Source organism: Enoplosus armatus, chromosome 21 (assembly GCF_043641665.1).
Source record: "Enoplosus armatus isolate fEnoArm2 chromosome 21, fEnoArm2.hap1, whole genome shotgun sequence".
NCBI lineage: Eukaryota > Metazoa > Chordata > Actinopteri > Centrarchiformes > Enoplosidae > Enoplosus > Enoplosus armatus.
The window spans coordinates 174,532-190,389 of record NC_092200.1 but is presented as its reverse complement, the minus strand read 5'-3'; the positions used below and the strand labels follow the sequence as shown (position 1 = coordinate 190,389).

The following is a 15,858-nucleotide window of genomic DNA, read 5'->3' as shown; positions in this document are numbered from 1 at the left end:
ACTGTGGGACATTATATTCTGGGACACTATATTGTGGACATTATATTGTGGGACATTATAATGTGGACATGATACTGTGGGACATTATATTGTGGGACACTATATTGTGGACATTATATTGTGGGACATTATATTGTGGACATGATATTGTGGACATTATATTGTGGGACATTATATTCTGGGACATTATATTGTGGGACATATTATATTAACACCTTCAAGTTATTTTTATTATCTGATGTTTGCTTCTGAACTCAACTCGGTTCTTAAAAACTATTTAAAACACAAATATTTTGTTGATTTTGTTGATTTGAATTGTTGATTTGAAAGTTTCTGTTTTTATAATATTTCATATTTATTTATATTTCATATTTCATGCTCTCTCTCTCTCTCTCTCTCTCTCTCTCTCACTCTCTCTCTCTCTCGCGCTCTCTCCTAGGAGCATGCGCAGTGAACTCCGTGCTTCATTATTTCCGTGTTGTGTAGCTGTCAGCAGAGAGAGGCGGATCATCAGAGACGGTAAGTGCTCGGTACCGGTACCGGCTCCTCGGTCCTCATAGAGATGTCCGGTCCTCCGGTTCCTCTCAGCGGCTCTCTGCTGCTGCTGAAGCCGCTCACAGCAGCTCGAAGCTGGCGGAGAGAACCGCGGATCACCGCCGGGTTTCTACTCTGTTTGTTGTTTCCTGATTCAACCTGTCAGATCAGACACTTCCGGTCAGACCTTCAGAATAATAGTTTGGATGGCTGTTGTCAGACAGACAAACTGCTGTCAGACAGACAGACAGACAGACAGTGACACTCGGCCATTATCAGTATATAAACATGTAATAACTGGTTAATAACAGACTATAAAGTAGCTGTTAGCAGATATAAGAATGTGTTTTGTGAACTATGAAGACATATTTTATATTATTACAGCTGTTTCATTATATTATCATTCATCATCTGTTTATACGGCAGACAACACTTCTATCTGCAGGACGAGTTCTAGTTGTTAACTCATACATTTATTCACAGCTAAGTTATTACGTTCTTTACCATATGTACAACCAGTAATGAAATTCTTGTTCTCAGGCTCCCTCCAACAATGCTCATACAAAAAATGTACCAAAAAAATCACACAAGTAAAATGTATAAATATAATATGAAATATAATCGAGGTAGACTGTACAGTAATGTAGGAAACATGCTAAGTGAGAACTGGTTATGTACACATAAGAACAGTCATCAAATCTGACTCTCTAGCTGCATGTGGACCTTTATTTTGAAGGGACGTGTGTGGGTTTCCTGTTTGTGTGTGTGTGTGTGTTTTAATGGTGTCGTTTCCTGCCCTGATGAAGATGATGATGAGTGTTCAACAGTCAGTCTGATGGTCATTCATGTATTTATTGGTTATTTTATTGATTGAAGAACACAAGCATCATCTTCATTATAATCAGATGAGCTGAAGGAAACCAGAGTCCCATCACTTTTTGCTCTGTTTTTATGTTATGTTTGGATGTGACTCCTGTTATTCAAATACATTTAAAATGGCTGATCTGTTGAGTGAGTCTGTCACACTGACATCTGATCAGCTAGAAATAAAGTTTATATCAAATACCTAGAGCCCGACCGATACTGGATTTTTAGGGCAGAGGCCGATACCGATATTAGAGAATAAAAAACTGCGATATCGATCGGCCAATATTCTTTATATATACAGAATATACACATAATTATATTTGAGCTGGAACCAAACTAGTTTGCATTGCATAAACTCATGGTTTGCTGCTGCAAAATCAAGCTATACACGTTCAGGGGAAACTTTCAATGTATACGGTGGGAAAACCAGACTTTTAAAATTTAAAGTTTGTAAATGCAACAACTGTAATTGTTCTGTTTGGAGGGCGTAACGTTACCAAACTGTGAGTCCTGAACTGAACAGTTTGGTGTGAAGACATGTAACGTCACCGCTACACTATTAATGGTATAATGTATAGGCAGAATGGGCTAAGATGCTCACACATTAGCTAGCTAATGTAGCAAACGAGTATGATAAGCACGAGTGACATGATGATTGTCACAGGAGAGCAAAATATGGGGATGTTTATTTACTTAAGTGACAACATAGCGTGAAGTCGACACTCGACAGACTCAAACCACTGCCGTGAATGGAAGAGATGCTCTGATGCTTAACGTTACTGACTGACCCAAGACCCCCGGATATACACTGGCCTTTGAAGCCAATCTGACATAGTGGCCAGACCATGTAATTACAACTTCCAGGTCCTTCACGTGACGCACACTGGCTCAAAAAGACTTTATTCCCATAGACTTACATTGTTACAATGTAAAAAAAAAGTTTTCATATATGTTTGATAGGAAACAAGCTGATTTTATTTTATTTTATTTATTTATTTATTTACAAAAAGATGAAATGTTTCATCTGTTTTTTTGTCTGATCTGATACTTCAGACTCTCAGTGTTTATTAACACTGTACTGTCTTCTGTTCAGATCCTGACAGAGACTCTGGTCTTCATGTGAACACACTGTGAATAAACTACAATATTGTTGAATTGTTATATTTGTTGTAGAATGAAATGAAAAGTTCAGTCACTGTCAGAAGATCCAGAATCAGCTGCAACAATCAGTCACTTCATCAGCTAATAATTATCCATTTATGCATTAATTGCTTCAGTTATGTGACTAAATCATCTGTCAGTGTGCGTCACTAGTTTAGAAACTCTGAGGAGTTAACATTTTTTTTTGTGTGTGTCAGAAAAGAACCAAAGAAGAAGAACAGAAGATGAAGAACAAAGTCAGCAGCACTCAAGGTAACTCTGTTCTGAATCAAAGCTCACAGTTTATTAACCTGCAGGTAACTATAGCAATAGGGCTCACTGAAGGACCATTGGAACCTTCTCAAGGACCCAGGAACATCTTTGACTTTAGGAACCTCTTCAAGACCCCTGAAAGCTCTTCCAGGAACCATGGAACCTCCTCACGGACCTCTGGTACATAGTCAATAGGGGACTTGAAGATCTTCCTTATGGGATTCCAGAGGTCATTGAAGAGGTCCCATGACGATGTTTGGGAAGTCCTTGAAAAAGTTCCTGGGGTTCTCAATAAGGCACTAGGGGTTCTTGAGAAGGTTCTAGATGTCCTTGAAGATTCCAGGGTACTTCATGGGGTCCCAGGGGTTCTTGAAGAGGTATCATCAGTTCTGTTGCTATGGTTACCAGCAGGTTAATAAATCCTGAGCTGTGATTGAAGTAATTATCATTGGTTTTAACGGACAGCCAATTAGAGAGCTGCAGTCTCTAACATGCAGGTAACCATAGCAACACGACTGATGCTCCTGGCTGAGTGTGAATCATGTTGACAACAAACTAGCCTCAGAGAGCTAATGTGACTGACCAATGTTAGCATGTAGCTTCAGTAGTTCACTGAGACGCTGTGATCAGACAGGTAACCTGCAGTTAATGTTGTAACCATAGTAACCACAATGTGTGTGCGTGTGTGTGCGTGTGTCTGTGTCCAGTGAGTGTAAAGAGGCGGTCCTGGTCCTGGCAGCAGTACCTGAACGAACAGAAAGCTGAAGCTGCTCCTCTGTCACTGTTTACACAGGTATAACACACGCATTTGTACTTCTACACTTGTGAGGACCCTCATTGACATAATGCAATGAGACGAGAACTGGACAGAGCAGAGTTTAACTGAGAGATGTATTGTTGTCCTGACACTCTGCAGGTTCTGACCTGTGTCCTTAAAGCAGCTGTCTCACCTGATTGGCTCCAATAACACAATAACTTTCAAGCTGAAGGTGTTAAAACCAGTAAAACACATCTGAAACACTCTTGTTGACTGTTTCATTCTCAACTTGCCAGTGTGTTCTGATTGGCTGGTTTGTGTGTTGCATTGTGATTGGTTGGTTTGTTTGGTCACCAGCACAGATTTTTATCAAATAATCATTCAGCCGTCTTCATACTGTCCTGTCAACTGATTGGCTGATATAATGTTATGGTGCAGTGAAGGTGAATGCAACACCTGAACACAAACAGCTGTAGAAATGTTCTGATCAAAGAAGATTATTGATTTGACCAGATATCTGATGTCACCTCTCAATATTTGACCGTTTGTTCCGTCTCTTTCTCTCTGACCGTCTCTCTCTCTCTGTCAGTCTCAGTCTTTTCCCTGTAGGAGAACTGGTTTTAAAGTTGGGATGAAGCTGGAGGGTGTCGACCCGCTGCACCCCTCCATGTTCTGTGTGCTGACGGTCGCCGAGGTAATGCACACATGTACACACACGCACCTGTCACAAACCTGTCTGAGGTCGGTCAGGTGAGTCTCCTGTCTCATTCTCTCAGGTGATTGGCTGTCGGCTCCGTCTCCATATCGACGGATACTCGGAGTGCTATGACTTCTGGGTAAACACTGACTCAGCAGAAATCAAACCGGCAGGCTGGTGTAAAGACCACAACCATAAGCTCCACCCACCCAAAGGTGAGTACAGGGAGAACTGCCCCCTCACAGTTAACCACCTGACACAGGTTACATTACTCTACGTGTCTGTCTCCCTCTCTACAGGTCACAGTGAAACAGATTTTGATTGGCCGCTCTACCTTCAGGCCACCGGCTCTCATGGTGCTCTTCCAACCCTGTTCACCTGTGGCACTGCAGTCAGTATATACCTGTCTGTCTGTTCACCTGTCGCCCTGCAGTCATTATAGACCTGTCTGTGAACGTGAAAAAAGTTTTTTTGAGATTTTTGCAAATTTATTAAAAATAAAAAACCTGAGAAATCACATGTACATAAGTATTCACAGCCTTTGCTCAATACTTTGTTGATGCACCTTTGGCAGCAATTACAGCCTCAAGTCTTTTTGAATATGATGCTACAAGCTTGGCACACCTATCTTTGGGCAGTTTCACCCATTCCTCTTTGCAGCACCTCTCAAGCTCCATCAGGTTGGATGGGAAGCATCGGTGCACAGCCATTTTCAGATCTCTCCAGAGATGTTCAATCGGATTCAAGTCTGGGCTCTGGCTGGGCCACTCAAGGACATTCACAGAGTTGTCCTGAAGCCACTCCTTTGATATCTTGGCTGTGTGCTTAGGGTCGTTGTCCTGCTGAAAGATAAACCGTCGCCCCAGTCTGAGGTCAAGAGCGCTCTGGAGCAGGTTTTCATCCAGGATGTCTCTGTACTTTGCTGCATTCATCTTTCCCTCTATCCTGACTAGTCTCCCAGTTCCTGCCGCTGAAAAACATCCCCACAGCATGATGCTGCCACCACCATGCTTCACTGTAGGGATGGTATTGGCCTGGTGATGAGCGGTGCCTGGTTTCCTCCAAACGTGACGCCTGGCATTCACACCAAAGAGTTCAATCTTTGTCTCATCAGACCAGAGAATTTTGTTTCTCATGGTCTGAGAGTCCTTCAGGTGCCTTTTGGCAAACTCCAGGCGGGCTGCTATGTGCCTTTTACTAAGGAGTGGCTTCCGTCTGGCCACTCTACCATACAGGCCTGATTGGTGGATTGCTGCAGAGATGGTTGTCCTTCTGGAAGGTTCTCCTCTCTCCACAGAGGAACTCTGGAGCTCTGACAGAGTGACCATCGGGTTCTTGGTCACCTCCCTGACTAAGGCCCTTCTCCCCCGATTACTCAGTTTAGATGGCCGGCCAGCTCTAGGAAGAGTCCTGGTGGTTCCGAACTTCTTCCACTTACGGATGATGGAGGCCACTGTGCTCATTGGGACCTTCAAAGCAGCAGAAATTTTTCTGTAACCTTCCCCAGATTTGTGCCTCGAGACAATCCTGTCTCGGAGGTCTACAGACAATTCCTTTGACTTCATGCTTGGTTTGTGCTCTGACATGCACTGTCAACTGTGGGACCTTATATAGACAGGTGTGTGCCTTTCCAAATCATGTCCAATCAACTGAATTTACCACAGGTGGACTCCAATTAAGCTGCAGAAACATCTCAAGGATGATCAGTGGAAACAGGATGCACCTGAGCTCAATTTTGAGCTTCATGGCAAAGGCTGTGAATACTTATGTACATGTGATTTCTTAGTTTTTTATTTTTAATAAATTTGCAAAAATTTCAAAAAAACTTTTTTCACATTGTCATTATGGGGTGTTGTGTGTAGAATTTTGAGGAAAAAAATTAATTTAATCCATTTTGGAATAAGGGTGTAACATAACAAAATGTGGAAAAAGTGAAGCGCCGTGAATACTACAGTGAATACAGTCAGTATATACCTGTCTGTCTGTTCACCTGTTGCCCTGCAGTCAGTATAGACCTGTCTGTCTGTTCTCCTGTTACCCTGCAGTCAGTATATACCTGTCTGTCTGTTCTCCTGTCGCCCTGCAGTCATCTGTTTCACCACCTGTTGGTCTCTCTCTGCCTGTCTGTCTCTCAGAGCTGTGGTTTCAGTGTGGGGATGAAGTTGGAGGCGGTTGATAGGAAGAACCCCGGACTTGTCTGCGTCGCTTCCGTCACTGATGTCATCGATGACCACTTCCTGGTTCACTTCGACAACTGGGATGACACGTACGACTACTGGTGAGACAGACAGGTGACAGACAAACAAGTGACAGACAGACAGGTCAGAGACATTAGTAAAAGTATCAGTAGTGTCAGAAGTAGTAACAGTAGTATCAGTATCAGTAGTAGTAGCAGTAGTGGTAGTATCAGCAGTAGTAACAGGAGTATCAGTATCAGTAGTAGAAGTAGTAGTATTAATAGTAGCAGTGGCAGTGGTAATATCAGTAGTAGTATTAATCGCACCACAGTACAGTTTTGTATTTGCAGTAAATCATGTAATTTGAAGTTGACCAGCAGGTGGAGCTGCAGTAGTTTCCATGGTGTTTAGGTGTTTGAATGAGACTGAAGGTTCTACACATGGTCAATATGGATTGATTAGGTATTATTGTATTGACGTATTGAAGTATTGATGGTTGTATCGATCGATCAGGTGTGACAGCAGCAGTCCATACATCCATCCTGTGGGCTGGTGTGAAGAACAGGGACGACCTTTGACCGCTCCACAGGGTATTCACGCAAATACACTCAATACTCACTCTGTAGTACTCTCTAGTACTTTTGGTTATCAGTACTTTTGTTTTTCAGGTCATCCAAACCCAGAGAACTTCCTGTGGGAGGAATACCTGCAGGAAACAGGTTCCAATGCTGCTCCCAGCTCAGCCTTCACACTGGTAAGGAAACAAGGAAGTAGAGAAGTAGAGGAGGAGGACGTGAAGAAGGAAAGATGGAGGTAGAGAAGGAAACAAGGAGGTGAAGAAGGAGAGAGAGGTAGAGAAGGAAAGAAGGAGGTGAAGAAGGAAAGAAGGAGGTAGAGAAGGAGAGGAGGTGAAGAAGGAAAGAAGGAGGTGGAGAAGGAAACAAGGAGGTAGAGAAGGAGAGGAGGAGGAGGACGTGAAGAAGGAAAGAAGGAGGTAGAGAAAGAAACAAGGAGGTGAAGAAGGAAAGAGAGCGGTAGAGAAGGAGAGGAGGTGAAGAAGGAAAGATGGAAGTAGAGAAGGAACCAAGGCGGTAGAGAAGGAGAGGAGGAGGAGGTGAAGAAGGAAACTAGGAGGTAGAGAAGGAAACAAGGAGGTAGAGAAGCTGTTACTCAGCTTTAAACTGTGATTGACAGATTGACAGCTGTCAGGTCCAAACACTGAGCTCCATGTGATGATTGACAGCCGTCCTTGTGCCTCTGTCCAATCAGAGAGCTCCACATGGTTTCCAGGTGAACCACAAACTGGAGGCGGTTGACAGGAGGAACCCAATGTTGATCCGCGTTGCCACAGTAACAGATACAGAAGACTACAGGGTGAAGGTACTGTCTACCTGTCTGTCTACCCGTTTCTGCACTTGTGTAATGTCATAAGGTACGTGATGATGTAACCAGGTGTGTGTACCTGCAGGTTCATTATGACGGCTGGTCGCAGCAGTTTGACGTCTGGTGTGACGGCGACCTCTGTGACCTTCATCCTGTCGGCTGGTGTCAACGCACAGGACACCCACTGGAACCCCCCCCAGGTCAGACAGACAGGAGAGAGAGACATGTCAGACACAGAGATCAGTAAGAGAGAGACGGGTCAGACAAAAATAGACAGATCAGAGTGAAAGTCTGGTAAGAGAGAAATCGACGGGTCAGAGAGAGAGAGACAGGTCAGAGTGAGTCTGGTAAGAGGGAGACAGACGGTTCATAGAGAGAGAGAGAGACAGGTCAGAGAAAGAGACAGACAGGTCAGAGTGAGTCTGGTGAGAGAGATAGACGGGTCATAGAGAGAGAGAGACAGGTCAGAGAGAGAGAGAGAGAGACAGGTCAGAGTGAGTCTGGTAAGAGGGAGATAGATGGGTCATAGAGAGAGAGACAGGTCAAAGAGAGAGAGACAGGTCAGAGAGAGACAGATCAGAGAGAGATAGACAGGTCAAAGAGAGAGAGACAGGTCAGAGAGAGAGACATTTTTTATTTTAAGATATTTTATTTTCTGTATGTAAACGTCTGTTTCCCATGACAATAAAGCTCCTTTGAATTGAATTGACAGTTCACACAGACAGATATATACTGTAGCAGTAGCATTAATTATGATACTAACAGTGTTTATGTTTCCTCTGTGTGTGAGACAGGTTCCTCCCCCCTCTCCTCCCCCTCTCAGGGTGTGTGTCCCACTCCGGGCTGCAGAGGAGTCGGACACATTAAAGGAGCCAAATACACTGGACACCACAGGTAAATACTCACCTGCTGAGTCATGTTTCAGTCTGCTGAGTCGTGTTTCCTGAGTCGTGTTTCAGTCTGCTGAGTCTTGTTTCAGTCTAAGTCTTGTTTCTGTTTGTTGAGTCGTGTTTCAGTCTGCTGAGTCATGTTTCAGTCTGCTGAGTCTTGTTTCTGTCTGCTTAGTCTCGTTTCAGTCTGCTGAGTCTTGTTTCAGTCTGCTGAGTCGTGTTTCAGTCTGCTGAGTCTTGTTTCTGTTTGCTGAGTCGTGTTTCAGTCTGCTGAGTCTTGTTTCAGTCTGCTGAGTCATGTTTCAGTCTGCTGAGTCTTGTTTCTGTCTGCTGAGTCGTGTTTCAGTCTGCTGAGTCTTGTTTCTGTTTGCTGAGTCGTGTTTCAGTCTGCTGAGTCGTGTTTCAGTCTGCTGAGTCATGTTTCTGTCTGCTGAGTCTTGTTTCTGTCTGCTTAGTGTCGTTTCAGTCTGCTGAGTCATGTTTCTGTCTGCTGAGTCTTGTTTCAGTCTGCTGAGTCGTGTTTGCTGAGTCGTGTTTCAGTCTGCTGAGTCTTGTTTCAGTCTGCTGAGTCATGTTTCAGTCTGCTTAGTCTTGTTTCAGTCTGCTGAGTCTTGTTTCTGTTGTCTCTCGCCCAGTGCCTTCGGCTGCCCATACTCAGACATTAATATGCGTAAGGAGGTGGTGCTTCCTGATAGGCTGGGAGGAGAGAGAGTCGTCACCCTCGTACCTGTCACCATATATCACCATGGCAAACATTCAGACAGGTAACCGTGGAATGGTTTTACTGGCTGTAGAAAATGTTTCTTGAACATTGTATTCGCAAGGTTTCACACTTTATTTTAGTTTAGACGTCCAGACCTTTTAGTGCAAATCTGAAAAGCAGAACAATCATATAACTGTACATTTAAAAAAAAAAAAAGCTAAATATAATATTTTTCATATATCATTATATCTCTATATAGTTTTCAATTCCATCAGCAGACAGCAGGGGGCATTCTGCTTCATAGAGTTTATTATGATTTGGATATATTTAGATGTAAACGGATTTAGTTAAGTATATTTAAATATTTTATATTGTATCATTGTCTCTGTAACTGTCTCTCTCCGTACCTGTCTGCAAAACCTGTCTGTCTGTTTCTAACTCTGTCTTCTTCCTCATTAGTGCGCATGCGCCGACGTGCATGCAGCCTGTTACAGTCGCTCCTGTTTGTTTTCGTCTTTTTCTTACTTTTTCTCCTTTATTTCTTTATTTAACTCAGAACTTTTTTAAGTACTGACTTTTGAAGTTGTGCCCTCTCCAAACATGCTGGTGGAGAGAGTTCTGGTACTTTTTTTCACTCTGGAATTACTTTTTTTATGTACAATTTCCCCCCGGGGATCAATAAAGTATTTCTGATTCTGATTCTGATTCTGATTCATCTGTCTGGCTCTGTGTCTGTCTCCCTCTCTGTGCCTGCCTCTCTCTGTATTTGTCTGTCTCTAACTGTATGTTTTTCTATTTTTCTACCTGTCTGTCTTTGTACCTGTCTCTCTTTCTGTGCCTGTCTGTCTCTTCCTTTAACTGCACCCCCCCCCCCCCCCCCCCCCACCTGTCTCTTGGTGAACCTGTCTGTCTTTCTTCCTGTACCTTCCTGTGTCTCTAACTGTGTGCCTCTTTACCTGCCTATGCGTCTGTGTACCCTGTACTCTGTCTCTGTGCCCGTCTGTCTCTCTCTGTAACTGTCTCTCTCTCTTCTCTACCTGTCTGTTGAACAGCAGAAGTGTTCAGGTGAAGACGGAGCCCAGAGACAAGACTCTGCTGCTTCCTCTGGGGAAGAGAAGAAGACTGACTGACAGGTGAGACAGACAGACAGACAGTTAGTTTCAGTTAGTTTCCATGTCAGAATACCTGCTGAGTGTCTGTAGGTGAAGAAGAGGGAGCGCTCTGATTGGCCCGAGCAACCATCAAACACAACCTTCTTCACAGTGACCTTGTAAAGCTTTAATCAATAAACCAGTCAGACCTGTCTTTCTCTCTTCTCCTCAGAATAGACGACAGGATCATGTGATGTGTGTGTGGGTGTGAGTAGATTATCTGTGGAGGTTATATAAAACTGGATTATATAACACTCACACACACACACACACACACACACACACACACACTGACGTTCACTCAATATAAAACCAGAGTTGTTGAATGTTTAAATAAAGTTGTGAATGCGTTACTTCCTGTCAGCAGCAGAATCTGTTTCTAAACTCACTGCAGGATGTTGTGATGTGGAAATGATTTCAGATTAAAAGCATTTACTGCTCAAACATTAACAATAGAAGAGTCTGTGCGCACAGAAGACACAGCTGCAGCAGTGATTCAGCTCATAGAGCCGATTAAAACACTTGAAACACTTAGAGACTGATTGCTATGATTTGAGTCAAAAATTTTACTCCTTCTCAGAGTCATAGGTAGCCCCACCCTAGAGCATACCCTGCTTTATTGTCTATTTTACTGTAAATAGGACCATAATTTACAAAATGAGCATCATGCTGTATTGAAGAAGACTTGAAACTAGCGCACTGGCTTCACTTTTCAGAACCAGAGGTTGGTGTGTGGTTTAAATCCATCAATGGGCACAAAGACAAAATAAAAGACTCTGTCTTGCTTCACTTGCCTTGTTTAATAATGATTTCTCCTCCTTCTCTCCCCTGGCTCGGCCCCCAGAAGGTCCTCGCCAACCAAATTTCTCTGTGTGAAACAAGAAGAGGAGGAGCTTCACGTCAGAGCACTCGGTCCAGGTACAGTAGACCTTGAGTTTAAACACAGTTCACATTCAGAGTCTCATACAGACGAGTTCGGTCTGAACGACCTGAAGAGGTCTCACTCCTTCTGGTTTTCCAGGACTCTTTAGACAAGTATCCCAGCATGCATTTCACAACAATCAGCAGAGATGGTGGACATTTTGAATTGTTGTAATTGTCATTCTACAACTATTGTGAAGCAGCTTGATGTCACCAACCTGTGAAGAGCAGAGTGATGTCATCAACCTGTGGAGAGCAGAGTGATGTCATCAACCTGTGGAGGACAGTGTGATGTCATCAACCTGTGGAGAGCAGAGTGATGTCATCATCCTGTGGAGGACAGTGTGATGTCATCAACCTGTGGAGGACAGTGTGATGTCAGCAGCTGTGATGTCTAAGAGTTTAAAACAGAAGATAAAATAACTTTTGGAGATAAAGTTTGAGTATAAATCTAATATTTAGTTTGAACATGAAGCTTCATGTTTTTATTGGAGAGCTTAACAACAAAGCTGCAGATGTACAAATATCAACACATACTAATCAATAAACATGTAGAGATATCAACACATTTACATACTAATCAATAAGTATACAAACATGAAAACTAACGGAGGCGGTGAGTCTGTCATTGCTGTCAGATATCGACTCTGAATTGAAATGAAGTCTGGCGTGAATGTTTTTCCCCGTTTGGCTGCTCGTAATTACAGTTTGAACCATATTTTGTGAATGCAGCACAACTGATGGTGTCCATAGGAACCAGAGTTATGATGTCAGAGAGGGCGTGTCCAAACACACCTGATGTTTGTGTTCATTAAGACACAGACTGACTCTGGATAAGTTTGCAGGTGGTTTTAAAGTTCAACTTTACTGGTTTTACTGGGACTGCTGACGTCAGGTTTTACTACCTGCATCTGTATGAACCTTTCCTCCAGCAGAGGGAGGAAACAGCCACCATGTTTCACTGCTGCTTCATACAAACATAAATCTCCAGTTTCAGATAAAGTGTAGCAGGTAAACCAGGATTGAGTGATTCAACTGGAGAAACCAGGTCACCTTTTAAAGCTGCTGGTTTACTCATCTGTTTAGGTAACTGATGTTACTGTATGGAAAAGCTCTGGGTAGGTAGGTGGCTGACGAGGTGTTGAGGTAGCTAAACATCAGGCGGCTTTAAAGTAACAAGAACATGATAAACTTTCAACAGAAATGTCACATTTAAGTCAACACAGCCACATTTTTAGTCAACAGGACACAGATACCTGCAATGTAACAAACGTCTCTCTCTGTTGAAATGGATACACACACACACACACACACACACACACACACACATTCACATTTCATTTACATACACACAGACTTTGAAATCCTGTTTCTTATTTGAGCCGTGAAGACAATCAAACTTTTGTTTTGCTCATATTTCATAAATAAGATTCATTCATGTCTGTGTTAGCTAATGGGTAGCTGACTTGCAGCCTAAAAGAAGTGTCAGAGTTAAATAACTAACTCCAGGTATCCATGGAGATGATGACACACTGCAGGCTGTTGTTATGTGATGATGTAAAGGGTCACTTACATATGTTGTAAATACACTCAGCATCCTCCCTTTCTCTCCTCTTTGTGCTTCCATGGAAACAGCAGGCAGAAAAAGTGGCTGTTTCCATGGAAACAGCTCACCATGGTAACTGCTGTTTTGGTTGTGCTCTGTGTTTTCTCCTCTGAAGGACTGCGGGCTCTCAGCTCCTCCTGTTTCTGTTCACTGATCAGGTGATTGATCAGCAGACACTGGTCACATGACGCCTGTGTCACTGCTCAGTGGTGTGAGACAGTTCAGCCCACAGACAGGTTTTGTCTTCTGCTGATTCTTCACATATCTTAGTGAGCTTGTTAAATCTGGTTCAGGATTGATCTTCCTGGAGGGTTTCTGGGGGTCCTGGTTCTGACTGGATTTTGTTTCTTGTTGGACTGAACTCTGATCTAAAGCTGCAGTTTAGTCTGTATCAGGAGTGTGTGATTATTTTCATTAACTGAAAAATCTGAAGATAGTTTTCTCGATTGATCAATGAATCTTTTAATCTCCAAATTCTCAGAATGTAGTGAAAATGTTCCTCAGAGTCTCCAAATGTCTCGTTTTAGTTATGGAAATCTGGAAAGAGCAATGGTCAACTCATCAGTGAAAGAAGTAGTCAGGAGCCTTGATGTCTTATGCTGGAAGTATTTATTGAAGCTTGGCCAAGGAGAATGGAGAGATTATTACTACAGTGGTTACTGCATGATGCCACCTCAGTTCTGAAGTTCAGGTTCCCTGTGGTCAGACTTTAAACCCTCAATGAGCACGCTACAAACACCACACACCCAGAAATGGTCAAACTCTGCACTAAGAACATGCGCAGATTAGTCTAAATAAGCATCAGTTCTCCAAACAAGAGAACACATTTACCTGTAATAGTTCAGGATATGTCTGCACATTCTGACCTGGAGACAGACATGAACTCTGTCAGCATAACTGCACTTCTTCGTCTATCTTCTGGTGTCTAGGGAGTTCGAGCAGCCACCGCCTCTGTCCTTGGTTGCTACAGCAACGCGGCTCCCCTTATCTGAATGGCTCCTGTCTCTCCCAAACACCACAGACCTAGTACTGACCTCAAAGCTCAGATTTCTACCCAAGTGACCCCTGCTTCTGACCCCTAGAGGACAGGGAGGAAGATAGGAAACTCCATAACAGTTTTGTCCAACCAGCAGTCCAAAACACAGAGAGATTCAGTTTACTGAGATAGAAAACCAGAAGATCTAACAGGATGGACGAGATTGTGTTAAAAAAAATGACTTGATTGATGAATTGATTAGTTGATTGATTAGTCACTTTAAACATCACATATTTAAATGAAGAGCTTTACTTTTGACAGGTGTTAAATCAGGAAATGAATCTGGGTGTGAAGCATTTGATGCAGAGTCCAGCTGCAACAAATTATGTTTTATTAATTATTATCAATTAATCTGCCCATTATTTGACCAACAGCCTGAAAGGTGGGGTTGTTAAGGTGCTGTTAGGTATGTCTGACCTGTCTGTCTCTCCAGCAGAGTCCAGTCTGCAGGCAGCCCTCCACCAGTCTGTCTTCCTGTCGGCCATGTCAGCGCAGCCCGGTCGCGACCTGTCGCTCTGCTGGGAGCAACACCGCAAACTGCTGCCGGGCGTCGCTGGAGTCCACGCCGAGACCGTCCAACACTGGAGCGTCCAGCAGGTCAGTACGACAGGTCAGAGAAGGAGTGAGAGACCTGTCTGTCTCTGACCTGTGTCTCTCTCTCTCTCTCTCTCTTACCTGTCTGTCTCTCTGCAGGTGTCAGACTTCATTGGGTCTCTTCCTGGCTGTGAGGAACAGGCCAAACAGTTCAGAGACGAGGTGAGATGATCAATCAGCTGCTGTAGATTGTATTGTATCACATTGAACCTTCTGTGATCTGATTGGTTCCCACCTCTATCTCTCTAGCAAATCGATGGTCGGGCCTTCCTCCTTCTCACGCAACGTGACATCATCAGGATCATGTCAATCAAACTTGGTCCCGCCCTCAAAATCTACAACTCCATCCTGATGTTCAAACATGCTGAGGAGAAGAGCCAATCACATGCCGAGGAGAGGAACCAATCACACACCGAGGAGAGGAACCAATCACACACTCAGGACAGGAACCAATCACACGCCGAGGACAGGAACCAATCACACACTCAGGACAGGAACCAATCACACGCGGAAGAGAGGAGCCAATCACACACAGAGGAGAGGAACCAATCACACGCCGAAGAGACGAGTCATTCACACACCGAGGAGAGGAACCAATCACATGCCGAGGACAGGAGCCAGTCATATGGCGAGGACCAGAACCAATCACATGCTCAGGATAGGAGCCAATCACATGCCGAGGACAAGAGCCAATCACATGCAGAGGACAAGAACCAATCCCATGCCGAGGACAAGAACCAATCACATGCCAAGGACAGGAACCAATTACACGCTGAGGACAGGAACCAACCGCACGCCGAGGACACCTGACACATGCAACTCATGACTGAGCCAATCCAGAAACACCTGATTGATGCCCCAACATCAACATTATTTTTCTATCCAATCATCAATCAGATTTAAAATTCTGATGTCACACTTATAATCTCAGGTGTTTCTGTGAACAGGGAGGTGTCGGTCATGTGACGTCATGTTGGATCTTCATCACAGAGAAGAAAACAAGACAAACAGAAAGTTTGTTGACGTTGTTGTTATGTCATGTTAACTGATGACACCTGAGGCCTGTACTACGAAGCAGGATTTGGGGTTAGAGAGGTAACCTCAGGGTTAACCTTGTGTTTTCAGGGTT

General features: G+C 43.6%; 1 protein-coding gene across 1 annotated transcript; it reads left to right on the top strand.

Annotated features, from left to right (window-relative positions):
- Positions 1–502: 502 nt before the first annotated feature.
- Positions 503–15,539, top strand: LOC139304585 (lethal(3)malignant brain tumor-like protein 4). Its single transcript, XM_070928520.1, has 18 exons — positions 503–519; positions 2,760–2,814; positions 3,522–3,607; positions 4,161–4,265; positions 4,348–4,483; positions 4,568–4,659; positions 6,314–6,546; positions 6,959–7,035; positions 7,114–7,199; positions 7,715–7,825; positions 7,914–8,028; positions 8,623–8,722; positions 9,354–9,482; positions 10,477–10,554; positions 11,417–11,490; positions 14,572–14,732; positions 14,829–14,891; positions 14,979–15,539. The coding sequence occupies exons 2-18, from the start codon at positions 2,787–2,789 to the stop codon at positions 15,537–15,539; spliced, it is 2,235 nt and encodes a 744-aa protein (XP_070784621.1). The 5' UTR covers positions 503–519; positions 2,760–2,786.
- The last annotated feature ends 319 nt before the right edge of the window (positions 15,540–15,858 follow it).